At 37.0% G+C, this 21,684-nt stretch overlaps 1 protein-coding gene across 3 annotated transcripts in view; it reads right to left on the bottom strand.

Annotated features, from left to right (window-relative positions):
• Nucleotides 1-21,684, bottom strand: part of LOC100880932 (uncharacterized) — a 50,219-nt gene that overhangs the window by 7,598 nt on the left and 20,937 nt on the right. For all 3 annotated transcript variants that reach the window (XM_012282765.2, XM_003702151.3, XM_012282766.2), the window contains 3 exons: nucleotides 14,813-14,874; nucleotides 3,350-3,555; nucleotides 1,068-1,351 (listed from right to left, as the gene is read on the bottom strand). In XM_012282765.2, coding sequence (XP_012138155.2) covers nucleotides 1,068-1,351; nucleotides 3,350-3,555; nucleotides 14,813-14,874 — 552 coding nt within the window. The remainder of the gene's footprint in view (nucleotides 1-1,067; nucleotides 1,352-3,349; nucleotides 3,556-14,812; nucleotides 14,875-21,684) is intronic.

Below are 21,684 nucleotides of genomic sequence, written 5' to 3'. Positions count from 1 at the left end.
TGAGAGTTGAGGGTCTGTTGCGATTAATTTCAACTCTCGTTATATTGTTATGGGTGCAGCATTCAGAGTTAGAGTACGCTAATGGAATATATTGTGCAGGACATTTGATATTTGAGAATTTGAACGGTTAGTTTGACAAGTTGGAACGCTACAAGGTTCCCGCCATTTGCAGTCTTGTGTAAGGTAATGGCGCTTGACTGCCACAGCGCGCCAAAAAATAAATATTTGAATTCGGAAGCTTTGAGGTTCCTTTTGTACACATTACTGACACTCATCCAGCGTAGAGTGTGTTTTGAAAATTTTAATTTGGAAACTTCAAACTACTTCACGTATTCTAATGGCGATCCTCCGTCACCGTAGCGCGCGAAAATTTGAAAATTTGAATTCGACATCATTGTATCTATCTTCGCACAAATTTTCGAGCAAGCTATCACTATCCTACCACTATAACATCGCCTAAATATATAAATTTAAAGTCATCTAACGTCATACAAATTTGAAAGCATTCCCCCACCCACAGCGCGCGAAAATTTGAAAATTTGAATTCGACATCATTGTATCTATCTTCGCACAAATTTTCGAGTAAGCTATCACTATCCTACCACTATAACATCGCCTAAATATACAAATTTAAAGTCTAACATCGCAGAAATTTGAAAGCATCCCCCACCCAGAGCGCGCGAAAATTTGAAAATATATAAACCTTACATTTCAATCCCATTTAGTTCTACAATCCCATCGCTTTATATCTACCAACCGAACAAAAGAAGAATGAAACTCAAACGCGTTGTAATGCAAATATAAACAATGTAAAGATATTTCTCCACGATCTGGCTGATCCTCCGTGCGTAACCATGCAGAATAACGAACGCCAAGTCTGATTCGTGAATCCGATTCGTAAATATTTTTTAATGTCGTGGATATTTGTTTCACAGATTCGAGCTATCCCCCCGAGAGCGTTCGGCGGCGTTGTTTGCCCAATCGCGGCCCGTTTTGCACCGCGGTAAATACACCGTTGAATATCGAGCCGAAATTTACAATGGAAATTTCTTCGACGTTCTACTCGCCTTGTGTTCGTAAATCTCCTTCGTTCTTCTTCCGTCGCGAGCCGCGTTCTCGTGCGAGCATCGTTGCTTCTCCGACTTGCCGATCTCCTCGGTGTCTTGCTCGTCCCCGCTGCTCTTCGGCGACTTCACCGACGAATATAACGGTTCCTCGCTTGTTTCGTTACGTTTCGAGTTGCTCGAACAGTTTTCGGACACCTCGTCCGGTTTCGGAGGCAGCGGTCGACCCTTGTTCTTCTTTCTTCGTCTTGGTGGCGGGATCGGGGTGCTGCTCTTTGGATTCGAGTCTGAAGATGAAAGTTTAGGAATTAAAACATTGTGAGTAAAATTGCATTTGAAATGAGTAACAATGTAAGTGAAATTTAGAAAAATATGAAGCTCAAATTCAATTCGTGTTGCAACTTAAATTAACTAATCAAAAAGCAGTTCAAATTAAATTAACTTATCAAAAAGAAACTATACCTCTGAAAGATTAAACGACAATTGAAAGATTAAAGTACCTGAGCGTCGCATAAAATGAAAAGAGCAACATCAACATCCAAATGCAACAACACTCGTGCATAAACAAGGACAGGGTTTGTACAGACAAGGTAGGAAATTAACTAATCAAAAAGAAACTATACCTCTGAAAGATTAAACCACAATTGAAAGATTAAAGTACCTGAGCGTCACATAAAATGAAAAGAGTAATATCAACATCTAAATACAACAACACTCGTGCATAAACAAGGACAGGGTTTGTACAGACAAGGTAGGAAATTAACTAATCAAAAAGAAACTATACCTCTGAAAGATTAAACCACAATTGAAAGATTAAAGTACCTGAGCGTCACATAAAATGAAAAGAGTAATATCAACATCTAAATGCAACAACACTCGTGCATAAACAAGGACAGGGTTTGTACAGACAAGGTAGAAAATTAACTAATCAACAAGAAACTATACCTCTGAAAGATTAAACCACAATTGAAAGATTAAAGTACCTGAGCGTCACATAAAATGAAAAGAGTAATATCAACATCTAAATGCAACAACACTCGTGCATAAACAAGGACAGGGTTTGTACAGACAAGGTAGGAAATTAACTAATCAAAAAGAAACTATACCTCTGAAAGATTAAACCACAATTGAAAGATTAAAGTACCTGAGCGTCACATAAAATGAAAAGAGCAACATCAACATCCAAATGCAACAACACTCGTGCATAAACAAGGACAGGGTTTGTACAGACAAGGTAGAAAATTAACTAATCAAAAAGAAACTATACCTCTGAAAGATTAAACGACAATTGAAAGATTAAAGTACCTGAGCGTCGCATAAAATGAAAAGAGCAACATCAACATCCAAATGCAACAACACTCGTGCATAAACAAGGACAGGGTTTGTACAGACAAGGTAGGAAATTAACTAATCAAAAAGAAACTATACCTCTGAAAGATTAAACCACAATTGAAAGATTAAAGTACCTGAGCGTCACATAAAATGAAAAGAGTAATATCAACATCTAAATGCAACAACACTCGTGCATAAACAAGGACAGGGTTTGTACAGACAAGGTAGAAAATTAACTAATCAACAAGAAACTATACCTCTGAAAGATTAAACCACAATTGAAAGATTAAAGTACCTGAGCGTCACATAAAATGAAAAGAGTAATATCAACATCTAAATGCAACAACACTCGTGCATAAACAAGGACAGGGTTTGTACAGACAAGGTAGGAAATTAACTAATCAAAAAGAAACTATACCTCTGAAAGATTAAACCACAATTGAAAGATTAAAGTACCTGAACGTCACATAAAATGAAAAGAATAATATCAACATCTAAATGCAACAACACTCGTGCATAAACAAGGACAGGGTTTGTACAGACAAGGTAGAAAATTAACTAATCAAAAAGAAACTATACCTCTGAAAGATTAAACCACAATTGAAAGATTAAAGTACCTGAGTGTCACATAAAATGAAAAGAGTAATATCAACATCCAAATGCAACAACACTCGTGCACAAACAAGAGCAGGGTTTGTACAAACAAGGCAGGAAAGTATCCCGTGTCGAAACCAGTAGGGTAGCTTTGGACCAATTCGAAAACAGGACTGCCGGTCGTTATTTACAAAATGGGAAGCAGCGTAGTGTCTATGTTAAACGATACAAGCGACCGAGTCCTTATCGGTGAACGCGTCGGCGTCGGGATGCGTCGGCGTCGGGACGCGTCGGTGCTAACCGTGCTCTCGTTAAGGATACAGCTGGCAATACGAGCTAACGATCAATTTCGAGCTTACCGTTGGACGAGGGCTGGTTGTTGGCCGGATAGAGGCTCGTGTCGACGGTTAAATTCGTGAGCACAGGGCTTGGCCTCGGTGTACTTGGTACTTCAAGGTTCACATCGACCCAGTCGCTCGGATGAAAAGGCCTGTCCACGGAGTCTATGCTTCTGCCTCTTGTGAGCACCTCTCGCGGTGGCGAACCGGCGTATCCGATCTCTGAACTGTTTTATTGAAAAATTCCGAAATTGTTCATTAGTAAGTTTCTTACTAGATTTCCTAACTAGGTTTCTGGGTTTATTCGGTTAACATCAATATCTTATGTTTGTATTGGATTTATTTAGTTTATGGACATTTTACTGTTGGTTCAATTTCATAGTCAACCTATTAACTGTCAATTTTTTTTTCAATTTTACCACAAGGCTGTAGACTTATATGTCTAATAATTTTGTAAGTTAGATAACATTGAAAGACAAAATAATTTTTGCAACTAACATGTGAATGTTTATATACATTTTATTTAATATAATCCTATGGTAATATGTCTAATAATTTTATAAGTTAGATAACATTGAAAAACAAAATAATTTTTGCAACTAACATGTGAATGTTTATATACATTTTATTTAATATAGTCCTATGGTAATATGTCTAATAATTTTATAAGTTAGATAACATTGAAAGACAAAATAATTTTTGCAACTAACATGTGAATGTTTATATACATTTCATTTAATGTAATCCTATTAAAAGTGACAAAAGAAAAATATATATTCAAATCTTTATTTAGAAATCATAGTAACAAGATCATGATGGACTATTTAAATAATAATGAAGCTAATAGTCAGAGTTTGTAAACAATAAGAACAGAGTTTGTTTGCAATGAATGAATTTTGTACTTCGTTACAAACATGTACATAATGGCAATTATTGTTTTCTTTTTCTCTTGCTCCTACAGTACCTTGATATGAACAATATGTTACATATAAACACACATGGTATAATGTTTGATTTCCTCATTTTGCTAACCATATTTGCACATCAACAATATGTTACGGACAAATATTGTTTTCGTACTTCAATTTCAGAAAAATATTCAATCTTTCGAAAGCATTCTTGATTTTTTCTGAATGTCTCGTTTCGATTATCTTGTACGCGTGATATCGTTCGTTGTAGCCGTAGGTATCACGCGTTTGCATATATTTTGCATATTTCGATATGCCATAGGGCATAAACGTCCGTACTAGTGCGAATTCAGTAGTAAAAATTAGAAATAAAGGATAAAGAGTGTAACACTGATGAGTAAGGAATATGAATAATGCAATAGACCGGAGATGCGTATCGAATATTTCCTCGTTGAAATCAGCAATGCTAAAGGCAATTCGATATTTTCAATTTTTACATATACATATATTACAATTAAAATAACAAATTTTTTCGTGTAACTTATATTTTATTGATCTGGATCGGCAAATTAAAATCAGCCGAACGCTCTCTGGTGTTTGTGTTCCGGATATATTCTTCGGGATCCCTGTTCCGTGAGAACGATCGGTATGCAAAACTTTTCAGTATTATAATATCTCGTTTAAGCCGGGAGTTCTCTTAAAAGTTTTCGTTCGACGACGATTCAGGGCGCAATCTCTGTATTTCGAAAATTTCTGACCCATCGAAATTATTTGGCATCGCTACAATGCAGCTCTATTATACGGTCACTCGCAAATGCATGCCGTGTTTCTTCGTGTCCCCCGAGCCATAACTCTTCGTGGATGCGAAACGTTGCTGGAATTTCTCCCTGTACGGGTCTCCTCTTCCTTTTATACGAAAGTTCCTTTTAACTTCTTGCTGAAAGTGCTGTGACGCACGCGAACGATTCGGGAATATCGACGAAAATCGTGGAATTCCATCGATTAACGTTTTTGCCTTTCGAACCCCTGTCTTCTTCGCGAAATTCTTTCCGTTCGAACGACTGGATAATACGACTATACGAATGGCTCAAAATAAAAACATAGTACTTCCATCCTCCTTGGATCTTTCATCTTTAAACACTCTTTTGATTTCTTTAAACTTCTTTTTCTTTTCTCTCGTTCGTATTTTCGCTGGATACCATTATTGGGATCATATTTTAATTATTGTGCTTTTGTTATTATACTATTATTTACTAGAGCCATTGGTACTACTAGTACTCATTGCTGTAATTATATATCTTGCTAGTACTCTTTAGTATCGGTTACTCACTATTACATTACTCGCATATCGGATTACTATCTCATACTATAACGATTACTAGTGTTATTGTTACTATTAATGCTAGTTACTATTAATTCACTACTACTACATATCACTATATATCAACTATTATTAATACTATTTAACGCCATTTTGGTTCTAGAGCATTCCTCTGCCACTCCCATTATACTATTACCATTACTATACTATTTCAATTGTTACTATTAATTAGTACCTATTTACGATATCATTACTAGTAATTTTCTTACTATTTTATTACTATTAGTACCACAATTATCATATACTACTTCCAACTATTACTATACTACCATATAAAATTGTGAAAAAAACGCTGACCCCCTGGGGATTCGAACGCGGGCCCTCAGATTGACAGTCCGCTACTCTAACCACAACACCACCACATCTATCTAATACTCATCTTCTCACTATCATTTTATAGTCTCAACTTCAATATCATACAAGTCCTGTTTGAATAATTGTATAATAAAATGTTCATTATTATTTCTGAAAATTGTAAAATGTTATTTTATAAAATTAAAAAAGCTGTATAAAATATTAATTCATGTTGTGAACATATATCTATATATCCTCACATATTCCTATATCTCCAGTGTCGATAATTCAGTAATTTTTCCATATTTCACAAGTGACATAATCCCAGCATCTCTTTCAGGTCCATATTTCAGCGTTTCCTTTCGAAATTTATTCGATTTTCGATACAGTACACCCAATAATAGCTTCAGGTTTACTTATTTACCGTGAACAGGGCCGAGGTACACAGGAAACCGACAGAATCGCAACTCGCATCGGTACACATCATATTGTAGCCCGGTTACGTTGAAACGCATTATTTCGCTAGCTGCACACCATCAATATCGAATCTCTCATTGGCTAGTCGTTCGCAGCCATTATTAATGCATTTTGCGAGAGAATCGTAAAACCATCGGCGACGAAACGTTATCGAAGTTACGTTTACCTCCGTCGAGTTACGGTAACGACGATATTCTGGAAATGCCGTTGACTTTCCGCGGAAATAAAAAAACAAGGAAAGAGCGATCGTAGTTACGTGGAACGATATTCGACGCAAAGGTCGACGAAAACGAGGAAAGTGGAAAGTTCGCCGAAAATAGCCGGACGATCGTAAAGTCCGCTGTATAAACACGTTACTGTACATACACCTGGGCTTACACGAGATGAGATTCGCGTTCGGAATGCGAAACAACCGGATCGTGAATGTGCACACACGAGGCGACCCGTTGTATCGCCAAGCAATCGGTGCAGAATTCGAAAGTGAATCATCTATAATCCAGGGATTTCGAAATCGAATCGAAAGAGAATCTGGAGAGATCGCACTTCGCATTCGAATGTTTTTATGGAAATTATACGAATAATTATACGTTCGCTTCGTTCACGTTGCGTTTCACGTGCGCTCAATTCGCCGCGTGTGGTATTTAGCGCGCCGGATTTTTTAGGAGGTGAATTTTCTATACGTGTAACTTGCTATAAGAGGAAACCTCTCGATGAATTTTTTGCGTGTCGAATTATTGACGAATGAAAATTTCTGAGCGATGAATTTTCTGTGCGACAAGTTTTCCACGAGTCGAATTTTCCATATGTTGAAAGACGTTGAATTTATCACGCGCTGGATGTGTCACGCTTCGAATTTATCTCGAGGTGAATGTACTATGTATTGAATCTTCTACGAGTCGAATTTGGCACGTGTAGGATTACCCACGCGGCTAACTTCCTACACGTTGAATTTACCACGCGTAGAATTTTCCACGCATCAAATTTCTCATGTGTAGTATTTCCCACGCATAGAATTTCCGACGCGTCAAATTTCTCACACGTAGAATTTTCCACGCGTAGAATTTTCCACATGCCGAATATTCCACGCGTGGAATTTCTCACACGTACAATTTCCCACGCGCCGAATTTCCCACGCGTGGAATTTCTCAAGCGTCAAATTTCTCACGCGTGGAATTTCTAACGCATGGAATTTCTCACGCGTAGAATTTACCAAGCGTCGAATATTTCACGCGTAGAATTTCTCACGCGTCAAATTTCTCACGCGTTAAATTTCTCACGCGTGGAATTTCTCACGCGTAGAATTTCCCAAGCGCCGAATATTTCACGCGTAGAATTTCTCACGCGTCAAATTTCTCACGCGTTAAATTTCTCACGCGTGGAATTTCTCACGCGTAGAATTTCCCAAGCGCCGAATATTTCACGCGTAGAATTTCTCACGCGTCAAATTTCTCACGCGTTAAATTTCTCACGCGTGGAATTTCTCACGCGTAGAATTTCTCAAGCACCGAATACTCCACGCGTAGAATTTCTCACGCGCCGAATTTTCCACGGGTGGAATCTGTCACGCGTGGAATTTCTCACGCGTAGAGTTTCTCATGCGTGGAATTCCTCACACGTAGAATTTCCCAAGCGCCGAATATTCCATGCGTGGAATTTCTCGCCTATAGAATTTCCAATATTGTTGAATGGAGTGCGAAGAAAGAAGGACGGTAAATTTTGCGCAACAGCAACGCTCCATTTTCTTTCTTGATTTCAAATTAAAGAAGAGTAATGTACAAGTCTGTTTCGCTACGTTAAGGTCACTGTGAAATATCGTATTTGACGCGGATCGTGAGATACGATGTTCCCACTCGGAAAAATTGAAAAAAGGAAGAAAAAATGTTCAAGGTTTCTCTGTGACAACCACGAAGCACTAAAAAACAACCGCGTACTTTATTCGGTTGTAAAAAGAATGGAGATTTTCCTTGCAGCGTCGAGAAAATAAAAGTTTCATTTTCTTGAATGCGTCTTTTGTTTTGAAATACGCAACGGAGGTTTATTTCAAAAATTGTTCAGTATAACATTCGGTAATAAAGCGTGATATGACATTTATGGGAAGCATAACATTTATTCTGAAGAATGTTCCTATAGTTAAATGTCGAGGTTATAAAATAAAAACAAATAAAAAACGGGTTATCAAATTCCTTTCTTCAACAGATTTTTGTAGTTTCCAATCGTTGTACTTAAAAATTGTATGATTTCTTTTTCTTATCGTCTGCTATCTTTTATAAGTAACAGTTTCTTGTAAAATTTTTAAGAAAACTTTATTGAGATATAAATGGTTATGATACGAGTTGACCAATGTAGCTAAACAATGAAATAAGATAGTCTAAATAGCACGAAAGACAGATCAAGAAAGGGTTATCGTGAATTAAGATCTCCATCGCGTGACAGCTCCGTTTTCCATATAGAGTCAGCGTTTAGGTGTACGCTGGCCAAATCCGCACAACGAAATAGCGTGAGTCGCGTTTAGGTTAGGTTTTCCACCCACGCCACGTTTCGCCGCGATTCCTTTTTAAGGTCAGTGGAACAAGTCCGATCGGGTGACCAGAAATAAAGGAGATCGTTTAAGCAACGAAATAAGTTTCGACTCGATTCTAAATCGTCACCAAATCAAAACTTGAAGACCTTCCTCTCGAAATCTCCATTTTGTCGAACGTGCAAACGGTGTCAACGTCCATTTTATTTCTGTTTAAAAGGTCCTTTCTCCCCGAGTATCGAAGTAGTTTTTAAAGCGAGACGGTCTGATTACACGCGCGGAAATATTCGCGGAAATGATGATGCCGGTAAAGGGTCTGGCCTGTTAAACGCCATTGAAAACCGATTTCCGACGAGAAACGAATGCCTCCGTCGAACACGCGGTTCGATTAATCCCTTCTGATTCTCTTTCCGCGGCAAACTGGCCGACATTCCCCTCGAAAATGTAATTTCGACCAAGGAGAGGTCCCGTTTCACCGGGTAATTGCGTTTTCATATTTACGTTGCTCGGTTAATCAACCGGGGAAAAAGAAAAGGACAATGTACACCCGACAGACCTTTCACCGAGATTTTTCGCCGGAAGACAGCGTAAAGATACGGCGATAAACGGATATTAATGTTACTAGGGGTTGTTTAAAATATTCACTTCATTCAGCAATTTTTGAAATTATTACAATTTTTTATATTTTTATTATTAACTGAGGACTTGGATTTTTAATACTTCATTGCAAGATTTTAATTTTTATTATTTGACTGCAAGGTTTTGATTTTTATTATTTGACTGCAAGGTTTTGATTTTTATTATTTGACTGCAAGGTTTGGATTTTTATTATTTGACTGCAAGGTTTTGATTTTTATTATTTGACTGCAAGGTTTTGATTTTTATTATTTGACTGCAAGGTTTTGATTTTTATTATTTGACTGCAAGGTTTTCATTTTTATTATTTGTTTGCAAGAGTTTGATTTTTATTTCTTGACTGCAAGATTTGGATTTTTATTTTTTGACTGCAAGGTTTTGATTTTTATTATTTGACTGCAAGATATTGATTTTTATTATTTGACTGCAAGGTTTTAATTTTTATTATTTGACTGCAAGATATTGATTTTTATTATTTGACTGCAAGGTTTTAATTTTTATTATTTGACTGCAAGGTTTTGATTTTTATTATTTGACTGCAAGGTTTTGATTTTTATTATTTGACTGCAAGGTTTTGATTTTTATTATTTGACTGTAAGATTTTAATTTTTATTATTTGACTGCAAGATTTTGATTTTTATTATTTGACTGTAAGATTTTAATTTTTATTATTTGACTGCAAGATTTTGATTTTTATTATTTGACTGCAAGATTTTAATTTTTATTATTTGACTGCAAGGTTTTGATTTTTATTATTTGACTGTAAGATTTTAATTTTTATTATTTGACTGCAAGATATTGATTTATAAGATCCACAGTGAAAAGTGGCTATATAGGGAGAGGTAATATAAGGGTGGATATTTGTGAACAGTATATTGGTACTTTTTGTAGTATCACATATTATAGTATCATAATATATGTTTTACTATTATCATACATTATACCATGTTTTATACTATCATTGTACTATTACCTCCTCCATCACCACGTGTTATAACAGCACATATAATACTCCCATCATACGTTGCATTATCATAAACAAATATTATAACACCATATTATAAGCATTATTATAACACCATAACTTTACATATGTTGTTACACATAAAAACTATAAATACATAAACACTATCATTACATGTCATATCCACGTGTTGCATCTCCCTTAAAAACTTCATTTTTAATACAACTAATTATCAGAAGATGAAATATTGACGCGGTTTAACCTCGTCACACATCGTACACAGCGTCGAAATATTTTCATCGGAACCAGATACCTTTTTTTCTCTAAAGCTCTCGCGTGTAAGCTCGAAAGCTCAAGCCCGTGCTTATTAGCCTCATTTGCGATTTACTCGAGACGTTAACGATCTGCGCATCGAGTTCTTTTCAGGAACGCGCGAGAGGACACTTCAGCTAACGAAGCAACCTTCCGCTGCTTTTCTTCGAGCCCACGAATTGCGGATGAAATTACGATTTTCCTGCTCAAAGACATTTCCGTGATTGGAGCTTTCGATAAACAGGAGTAAGCGTCTATTTATTATCCATGCGTGAAATGTTTTTAGAGCCATGTTTCTTTCAATCTACCCTTTATTTCGTGATCTTTTCTGTTCTTTGGAAAATGATTTATAAACGCGTCAGCTTTAATGTGTGTTTGTTAGAAACAACCCCTTAATACACGACCTTTTTAAATTTTTGTATAAAATGATTTATAAATATGCATTTAATGGAATCAACCCCTTGTTTCATGATCTTTAAAATTCTTTTTATAAAACTATTTCCAAACTTGCGTTTAATGGAATCAACCCCTTGTTTCGTGATCCTTAAAATTCTTTTTATAAAACGATTTCCAAACTTGCAATTAATAGAATCAACCCCTTGTTACATGAATTTTTAAATGTTTGTGTAAAATGATTTGTAAACATGCATTTAATGGAATCAACCCTTTGTTTCATGATTCTTAAAATTCTTTTTATAAAACGATTTCCAAACTTGCAATTAATAGAATCAACCCCTTGTTACATGAATTTTTAAATGTTTGTATAAAATGATTTGTAAACATGCATTTAATGGAATCAACCCTTTGTTTCATGATTCTTAAAATTCTTTTTATAAAACGATTTACAAACTTGCAATTAATAGAATCAACCCCTTGTTACATGAATTTTTAAATGTTTGTGTAAAATGATTTGTAAACATGCATTTAATGGAATCAACCCTTTGTTTCATGATTCTTAAAATTCTTTTTATAAAACGATTTACAAACTTGCAATTAATAGAATCAACCCCTTGTTACATGAATTTTTAAATGTTTATACAAAATGATTTGTAAACATGCATTTAATGGAATCAACCCTTTGTTTCATGATTCTTAAAATTCTTTTTATAAAACGATTTCCAAACTTGCAGTTAATAGAATCAACCCCTTGTTACATGAATTTTTAAATGTTTGTATAAAATGATTTGTAAACATGCATTTAATGGAATCAACCCTTTGTTTCATGATTCTTAAAATTCTTTTTATAAAACTATTTCAAAACTTGCATTTAATAAACTCAACCCCTTGTTACATGACTTCTTTTATTTTTCAAAAAATGATTCATAATCATGTTTGCTGTGATACTGTACTATATGACTATTTTTTAAAAAGCAATTTATAAACATGCATTTAATGGAATCAACCCCTTGTTTCATGATTCTTAAAATTCTTTTTATAAAACGATTTACAAACATGCATTTAATAAACTCAACCCCTTGTTACATGACTTCTTTTATTTTTTTAAAAATGATACATACTCATGTTTGCTGTGATACTGTACTGCATGACTATTTTTTAAAAAGCAATTTATAAACATGCATTTAATGGAATTAACCCCTTGTTTCATTATTTTTTATTTTTTTTTATAAAATGGTTTACAAACATGCATTTAAAGAACTCAATTTCTTGTTACACGACTTCTTTAATTTTTTAAAAAATGATTCATAATCATGTTTGCTGTGATACTGTACTGCATGACTATTTTTTAAAAAGCAATTTATAAAAATGTATTTAATGGAATCAACCCCTTGTTTCGTGATTCTTAAAACTTTTTTTTTTAAATGATTTACAAACATGCATTTAAAGAACTCAATTTCTTGTTACACGACTTCTTCAATTTTTTTTAGAAAATGGTGCATAATCATGTTTACTGTGATACTGTATAGTATGACTATTTTTTAAAAAGCAGTTTATAAACATGCACCTATCAACATCAGCCCTTTGATGCATTTGTTTCTGAAGTTTTAGTATAGTACTATAACGAGATAAAAAAAAGGAACTGCAGTAAAAATAGTAATGGTCAAAGATTGCGATAGAAATTAGAAATTGCAAGAGTGGATGGCGATAGCCTTAAGCGACCAAAACTCATTACTTGTGCTATAGTTACCCGCGAATTATCCGGACCGGTCGATAAGACCGTCACCGTTGCTAATTGCTAGAATCGCACGTTTCTGCAGGTTACACCGCAAGTGCGAGGTAATTTAAGATGTAACGGGGAACACGACTAATTGGTCAATATTTGATGTTTCCCCAGGAAACTGGAATAACACCGGCTAATTCAAAGGCACTGTTAAGGGGACGAGCATAAGCGTAGCTATATCTCGCGTTTCTAAATAATTAGAAATATTTCATCCGAATCTTCTCCTTCGGAAATGGTCTCGAGATCTTATTGAATCATCGTTATAGAACAGCGTTATCTGAACTCGAACAATTTATCCTTTCGCAATTATTCCTATTTATGGACGCTCATCTGTGCGGTACTTGGACTTTTCGATCGATACTATCAATTTTATCCATAAAACGTTCGTTATCCGGACAGATCGTTTGTACAAAACGATTTTAATAACTCTCTTCCGAATGCAAATAATAAAAATGGCCGAGGGATGTTTTATCTGATTTAATGTGCTCCGTATTTCTGCTAACTTTCCATATCCATAGATGCGGAGATACACTGTTCTAAACAGAGCAACGTCCTCTCTCTTTTCGAGTGCTCTTTTATCAAACATTTACACCTCACGTATTTTTACATTTACAGGTATTTTAAATCATGTATTTTAACATTTAAAATATTCGTACCTTTACAGAGCTACTCGTTCAAAGTCAGCTTATAATTTTTAATCAAACTAACCTCATACTTTTCACATGCGATGTTGACATTACATGAACATCGTTTCATTTGACATTACATGTATTTATTACATTTAATAATTTTTATTTGACATAAAAGTACATTATATCCAACATCAGTATCACTTGTAAAAATTTAGTCGTGTAACAAAAAGTCCACATTAAAAATTGACCTAACCCAACAAAATTAAAATACAATTCCATGAAACGTGCCTTCAGTCTCCATTTCCATTTTCATCCAATCAACATCAACATAAAGATACATTATCTCCAACATCAGTATCACTTGTAAAAATTTAGTCGCGTATCAAAAAGTCCACATTAAAAATTGACCTAACCCAACAAAATTAAAATACAATTCCATGAAACGTGCCTTCAGTTTCCATTTCCATTTTCATCCAATCAACATCAACGTAAAGATACATAATCTCCAACATCAGTATCACTTGTAAAAATTTAGTCGCGTAACAAAAAGTCCACATTAAAAATTTACCTAACCCAACAAAATTAAAATACAATTCCATGAAACGTGCCTTCAGTTTCCATTTCCATTTTCATGCAATCAACATCAACATAAAGATACATAATCTCCAACATCAGTATCACTTGTAAAAATTTAGTCGTGTAACAAAAAGTCCACATTAAAAATTGACCTAACCCAACAAAATTAAAATACAATTCCATGAAACGTGCCTTCAGTCTCCATTTCCATTTTCATCCAATCAAACGTCACTTTCTGGACAGGTGAAACGTACGAACGGATTGAAGATCGCTCGTATAACAAAAAATGGAGGACAGTTGACCACGCGAGGGGTCGAATCTTCGGCCGTAAAACGCGAACCGAAACGAGAATAAAAGCGAGCAATTAATGGAGAACGGGTCGAGCTGTTCGAGATTCTTATTATCTCGGCTCGTACGTCGTGGCCGACTGTTATTAACAGCGCTGCAATTCCGGCTCGTAGCGCGGGCAACTTTCCAGGCGGGCGAGGCCTCTTAAAAACGACACTTAAATCCTGTTACCCGCCACCGATAAAGCTCTCGAACAAGCCACCGGTCCGCTTAATTGCGGACGCATACACTTTACTTGCTTTTTTAAATGGACACCTACCTCGTCACCCTTTGCGTGGCGCCACCCAGGACAGAACCCTCTTCTTTCAATCCGGGGTAGATCTGAAAAAGAAATCGCATCTTAGCATTTCTTAAATTGATTTTATAAGAAATCGATTTCTTATAAAATTTTCATTTCTTGATTTTATAAGAAAAGTGTTTTCGATGATTGCCTAAAATGGTGTAGTCTTTACGAGCTTTCTTAACCTCCTAACCTATAATTTCCTGTAGTTGCGCCACACACAGCTAGTTTAATTATTGCTACAATGTAAGGCGACTGAAGAAAAATTCTGCCTTCAGCAATACTTGATTGTGCAGACTATAATTAGAACTGAACTTAAAGTTCAACTGCAGTGAACATACGAGTATGGTTTGCTACATTCACGAGAGTGACGCCATATTGTAACAAGGGTCTAAATTACTAATACTGAAACTGTCAGTTTGTAGTGCATTAATTTATTTCAGTTTGTAGTGGATTAATTCATAGATTAATACAGAAAGTACTAATATTGAAAGTAGTAGTTTAGTATTGAAAGTTATTGACTTAATATTGAAGATTACTGTTGAAAATATTTAACCTAAAGTATCAACTGAACGAAAGAACCTCCGCGTCCGCCATTTTGTTTGCTCCCAGCGCCACCACTTATGCGCCTTCGTAAGTGAAATCAAGTCAACACCCAATGCATTTATACATTAAAATTAAAAACGAAGATAATGTAAAGTATTCTTATCATCGAATTAAGTTTCTCCGAAGAAATTCGGGGGACGTAGGAATGTAGGGACGTGGGAATTTGGGGACGTAAGAAGTTGGGGACCTGGGAATTTGGGGACCTGGGAATTTCGGGACGCAAGAAGTTGGGGATCTGGGAATTTCGGGACGTAGGAATTTCGGGACGTAAGAAGTTGGGGACCTGGGAATTTGGGGACGTAGGAATTTCGGGACGTAGGAATTTGGGGACGTGGGAATTTCAAGTCGTAGAAAATTGGGAACGTAGGAATTTGGGGACGTGGGAATTTGGGGACGTGAGAATTTGGGGACGTAGGAATTTCGGGACGTAAGAAGTTGGGGACCTGGGAATTTGGGGAACGTAGGAATTTCGGGACGTGAGAATTTGGGGATGTAGGAATTTCGGGACGTAAGAAGTTGGGGACCTGGGAATTTGGGGAACGTAGGAATTTCGGGACGTAGGAATTTGGGGACGTGGGAATTTCAAGTCGTAGAAAATTGGGAACGTAGGAATTTGGGGACGTGGGAATTTGGGGACGTGAGAATTTGGGGACGTAGGAATTTCGGGACGTAAGAAGTTGGGGACCTGGGAATTTGGGGAACGTAGGAATTTCGGGACGTGAGAATTTGGGGATGTAGGAATTTCGGGACGTAAGAAGTTGGGGACCTGGGAATTTGGGGAACGTAGGAATTTCGGGACGTAGGAATTTGGGGACGTGGGAATTTCGGGTCGTAGAAAATTGGGGACGTGGGAATTTCAAGTCGTAGAAAATTGGGGACGTAGGAATTTGGGGACGTGGAAATTTGGGGACGTAGGAATTTCAGGACGTAAGAAGTTGGGGACCTGGGAATTTCGGGACGTAGGAATTTGGGGCCGTGGAAATGTTAGGATGTAGAAATTCGGGGGGCGCAGGAATTTCGGCTCGTAGGAATTTGGAGACATAGAACCTAACCTAACCTAACCACTTACGCGCCTTCGTACCAAAAGTGAAATCAAGTCAACACCCAATGCATTTATACATTAAAATTAAAAACGAAGATAAAGTATCATCGAATCAAGTTTCTTCGAAGTTGAACGAACTCAGTAATCTCTCCAATTCGGTATCTGTTTGATCGCGAAGGATGTTCACGGTCTTCCGATGGATATTGCAAAATAATCAGCATCCACGAAAGCAGAACGCAAGCGTGCTTTTCCAGCGCGGTAGAGAAGGTGAAAATTCTGTAAAGGTCGAACGACGTTTACGCTAGCTCGCGTGTTTTCGTGCTCGGATACAAAAGAGAATTATGCAACTCGAGGATCGGTGCTGTTGCGCAATCCTCCGTCGGGTATCGAATGCAACTGCATCCTGTCTCTTCCTGTGCACGTGGTTGCGACCCACGAACCTTGTAAGACAACGTACTTCGATTTCGCATCGGAGACACGCTCGATGGGTTGTGAATATTCCAAAACGCGTTAGGTATTACTGTAACTTATTGGATATTTAAAAATAATTTTTAAAAATAATATGTTGCTTGTATAATATGGACACTGCTTTTTGATAACTTTGGAAGAGGTTTATATTTAAAAGGAAAAGGTGAAGTTAATTTTGAAATAAATCTTCTACGTCATAAATAAATAAATATACATTAATCTTCTATGTCACCGACGTATGTATGAGAACTTTTAGACATCAAAAATTTGTGACATACTTTGAAACTGTTCAGAGTAGAATTTAAAAAATTAGGGACGTCAAAACTATAAAAGCTTGAAGTATCAAAAATTCCAAGACTCCAAATTTTACAACAAAAATAAAAAAGAAATTAAAACTTGAAATCTTACAATGTCTAAAAGAGTCTTTGAACAAAAACATTCGTCAAATACAAGAATCAATAAACCTAAAAAGCTATGAAATAAAAAATGCTTGAAATAAACAGTGAAATAAAAAATGGTTAAACTGTTAGAATAAAAATGATGAAAAGAAAGGGTACTTCGCACAGTAAAGTTATTGCAGGTTCGTTGAAGTTTGAGATATTCAGGAGAGGGTCGAGCACGGGTTGGTGCCTATGAATATAATTTCAAGTATTGTCCCGGAAAAATTGATTCCTTCACGCGTGCCGGCGTCCCTCTAATAAATATGAAAAATTAAATCCGCCAGCGAGCCGTCGTGCGCCGACACCGGTGAAATTAAATTGGACTTACAGGTGGCATTGACGGACACGAGCCGCGGGATCATTTAAATTTTAAAGCAGTCCCACGTGGCTGTCACGAACTTTGAATCCGAACAGTGGTTCCCATGTACGTCAAATGGTTCTTCAAATTTCATTCTCGTTTCGGTTGCATGGTTATAAATTAACTTATGACTCTTCGTTTTAATATCTTCTGACTTTTCATATTTTCTCGTGACGTTGATTTCTGTTTTATTTGGTTCTTTTTTTGAGTTGGGGATTGTTCTATTTTGGTGGTGGTGATTTGGGAAGTTTTGAATGTGCAAATTTTGGGATCTGATAGGAAATTATGTGGATTAGAGTGGTGTTCACGGATATAGCTAGGGGTACATCTAGGTTGTAGAGAAGTTTGAAGGAGATAGGTAAATATTACAAGAAATTCAAGGGTGTAGATGGGACTCCAAATCCCTACGACCCGAAATTCCCACGTCCCCAAATTCCTACGACCCAAAATTCCTACGTCCCCCAAATTTCTACGTCCCCAAATTCCCACGTCCCCAAATTCCCACGTCCCCAAATTCCCACGTCCCCAAATTCCTACAACCCAAAATTCCTACGTCTCCCAAATTTCTACGTCCCCAAATTCCCACGCCCCCAAATCCCCACGTCCCCAAATTCCCACATCCCCAAATCCCCATGTCCCCAAATTCCTACGACCCGAAATTCCCACGTCCCCAAATTCCTACGTCCCCAAATTTCAACGTCCCTAAATTCCCACGTCCCCAAATTCCCACGTCCCCAAATTCCCACGTCCCCAAATTCCCACGTCCCCAAATTCCCACGTCCCCAAATTCCCACGTCCCCAAATTCCTACAACCCAAATCCCACGTCCTCAAATCCCACGTCCCCAAATCCCCACGTCCCCAAATTCCCACGTCCCCAAATTCCCACGTCCCCAATTTTCTACGACCCGAAATTCCCACGTCCCCAAATTCCTACGTCCCCAAATTTCAACGTCCCTAAATTCCCACGTCCCCAAATTCCCACGTCCCGAAATTCCCACGTCCCCAAATTCCTACGTCCCGAAATTCCTACGTCCCCCGAATTTTTACGCGCCGAAATTCCTACGCACCCAAACTCCTATTATCCCAAATCTCTACTTCCCCAAATCTTTGCTCCCCCAAGTCTCTCTTTCCCCAAATTCCTACATCTCCCAAATTTTTACGTCCCCAAATTCCCACCTCCACCAAATTTCTATTCCTAAACCATCAAGAATGTATAACTAACCTAAGAAAACCTTGAACATACAGTAATTTTTTCAACGCCCCAGAAACCTTGAATCTAAATATAAATTTATGAACATAATATGTTCACTACGTAATCAGTCAGTAATGATTATTAATTAATAAAATGTAATATCTTTTCCTTGTCACTTTCAGGATAGAATGTTGCAAAAGAACTTTGTACTAGACATTCATATTCATAAACTTTTTCAACCTAGTATTTTTAACAATTTGTTAACGCTCGCTACGATCATTCTGAATCGTTGAACGTTTCCGCCGTGTCCTCGTCACATCGTTACACGCGAAGAACGTATCCGATCGACGTAGCTGGCAGGTTAAAAAGCAATTTTATTGTTAAGCCAGCTCGAGTTACCTTGCTTTACGTAATCGTGTCTCGACCGTTCCTTTCTTCAAGCACTCAGCATCGTTCTTGTGTTAATTAGAAAATTGCCGATCAAAAAATCTTTTCGTTTAAGCGTTTTCATTCATACTCGTCAATTTTGTTTGCCTTCCAAACTGATTTTGGTTGATATTCTATGACTGTGAGGAAGATTTGGGAGATTTTAACTTGGGGATATGGAGGCAAGGGAATATTGGAGTTTAGAGATTTTGGGGGATGGGAATTTTGGAAGCGTAGAAATTTCGGGACGTAGGAATTCGGGGACGTGAGAATTCGGGGAACGTAGGAATTCGGGGGACGTAGGAATTTAGGGACGTGGGAATTTCGGGACGTGGGAATTTGGGGGAGGTTGGAATTTCGGGACGTGGTAATTTGGGGACGTGAGAATTTCGGGACGTGGGAATTTGGGGGAGGTTGGAATTTCGGGACGTGGTAATTTGGGGACGTGAGAATTTCGGGACGTGGGAATTTGGGGGAGGTTGGAATTTCGGGACGTGGTAATTTGGGGACGTGAGAATTTCGGGACGTGGGAATTTGGGGGAGGTTGGAATTTCGGGACGTGGTAATTTGGGGACGTGAGAATTTCGGGACGTGGGAATTTGGGGGAGGTTGGAATTTCGGGACGTGGTAATTTGGGGACGTGAGAATTTCGGGACGTGGGAATTTGGGGGAGGTTGGAATTTCGGGACGTGAGAATTTCGGGACGTAGGAATTTCGGGACGTGGGAATTTGGGGGAGGTTGGAATTTCGGGACGTGAGAATTTCGGGACGTAGGAATTTCGGGACGTGGGAATTTGGGGGAGGTTGGAATTTCGGGACGTGGTAATTTGGGGACGTGAGAATTTCGGGACGTAGGAATTTCGGGACGTGGGAATTTGGGGGAGGTTGAAATTTCGGGACGTGGGAATTTGGGGACGTGGGGATTTGGGGATGTGGGAATTTGGGAACGTGGGAATTTGGAGACGTAGAAATTTGGGGGACGTAGGAATTTAGGGACGTGGGAATTTGGGGACCTGGGAATTTGGGGACGTAGGAATTTCGGGACGTATAGGAATTTTGGGACGTAGGAATTTAGGGATGTAGAAATTCGGGAGTCGTAGGAATTTCGACTCGTAGGAATTTGGGAACGTGGGAATTTGGGGACGTAAAAATTCGGGGGGCATAGAAATTTCAAGATATGGCCACATGAATATCACATACGAAGTAATGACTTCGACATACTATAAAAATTTTGTCACATACGAACTTCAGCATATAAAGATTTCAGAATGTGTACATTATGAAATACTCAAATTATCACGCACAGAATATTCGACATACAAGTATCTCAAAATGGAATCTAAAAAAGAATTGAAAAATGTAGAAACTTGAGAATAAACGTGTGTGAATATAACCGAAACACGTGTCCAGTTTTTATACTGCATATGTAATACATTAAGCACCGGTCTCAGCGTTAAATGCGTGTTTTCCAGATTTCGATCCAAGGTCATAAAACAATCTGGTTTCCTCGTTCGCAGCATCCTTGAGTAACGAACAAACTGTACAGTTGTAAATTTGTGAACTCGTGTGTTCGCCAACGTGATCGTGATTCACTATCATCTCCTTGGGATTTAATATTTGCATAGATATAGATACACAACCTGGTTCGAACAATTAGCGGAGCGTCGTTAACTCGCTACTGTACGAACATAACCTAGTACATTTACTAAATTACTAAGAATATTCAAAACTAATTTTCTAATTAAATGTCACAAGTAGATAAAAATAATTTTACTACACAAAATTAGTGGATATTTTTTCGAATGTTTTGTAGAATGTTCTTTTTTTATATTCTTTCTATTGTTAATTAAAATTAGATAACTAGGTTCTCCATTGTCCTCGATAGTCAAAGTGTTAATTAAACTAAACTTGTTAGCAAATATTGCTTCTTAACATCCAACACCTGAGTAACTTGATTACCAGTGGAATTATACAACTTGTATTTCGAAAATATAATACTCGTTTGATAGTTTGACCTTCTACTTCTATGTGTTACAAATAAATTACCTACATAAATTTATTTACTATTAAATTCTTATATTTCATCAAATATAAATGAAAATATAATACTCGTTTGATAGTTTGACCTTCTACTTCTATGTGTTACAAATAAATTACCTACATAAATTTATTTACTATTAAATTCTTATATTTCATCAAATATAAATGAATTACTGATTACTTGTAATAATTATTCAACCCCTCAAAATTATTTTTTGTTGCTATTACATTTTTTTGTTTTACAACAAACATTTAATATCAACTAATTAATAAGATTG

Source organism: Megachile rotundata, chromosome 3 (genome assembly GCF_050947335.1).
Source record: "Megachile rotundata isolate GNS110a chromosome 3, iyMegRotu1, whole genome shotgun sequence".
Classification (NCBI taxonomy): domain Eukaryota; kingdom Metazoa; phylum Arthropoda; class Insecta; order Hymenoptera; family Megachilidae; genus Megachile; species Megachile rotundata.
The sequence above is the reverse complement of the archived record's forward strand: the minus strand, read 5'-3'. Positions and strand labels throughout refer to the sequence as shown.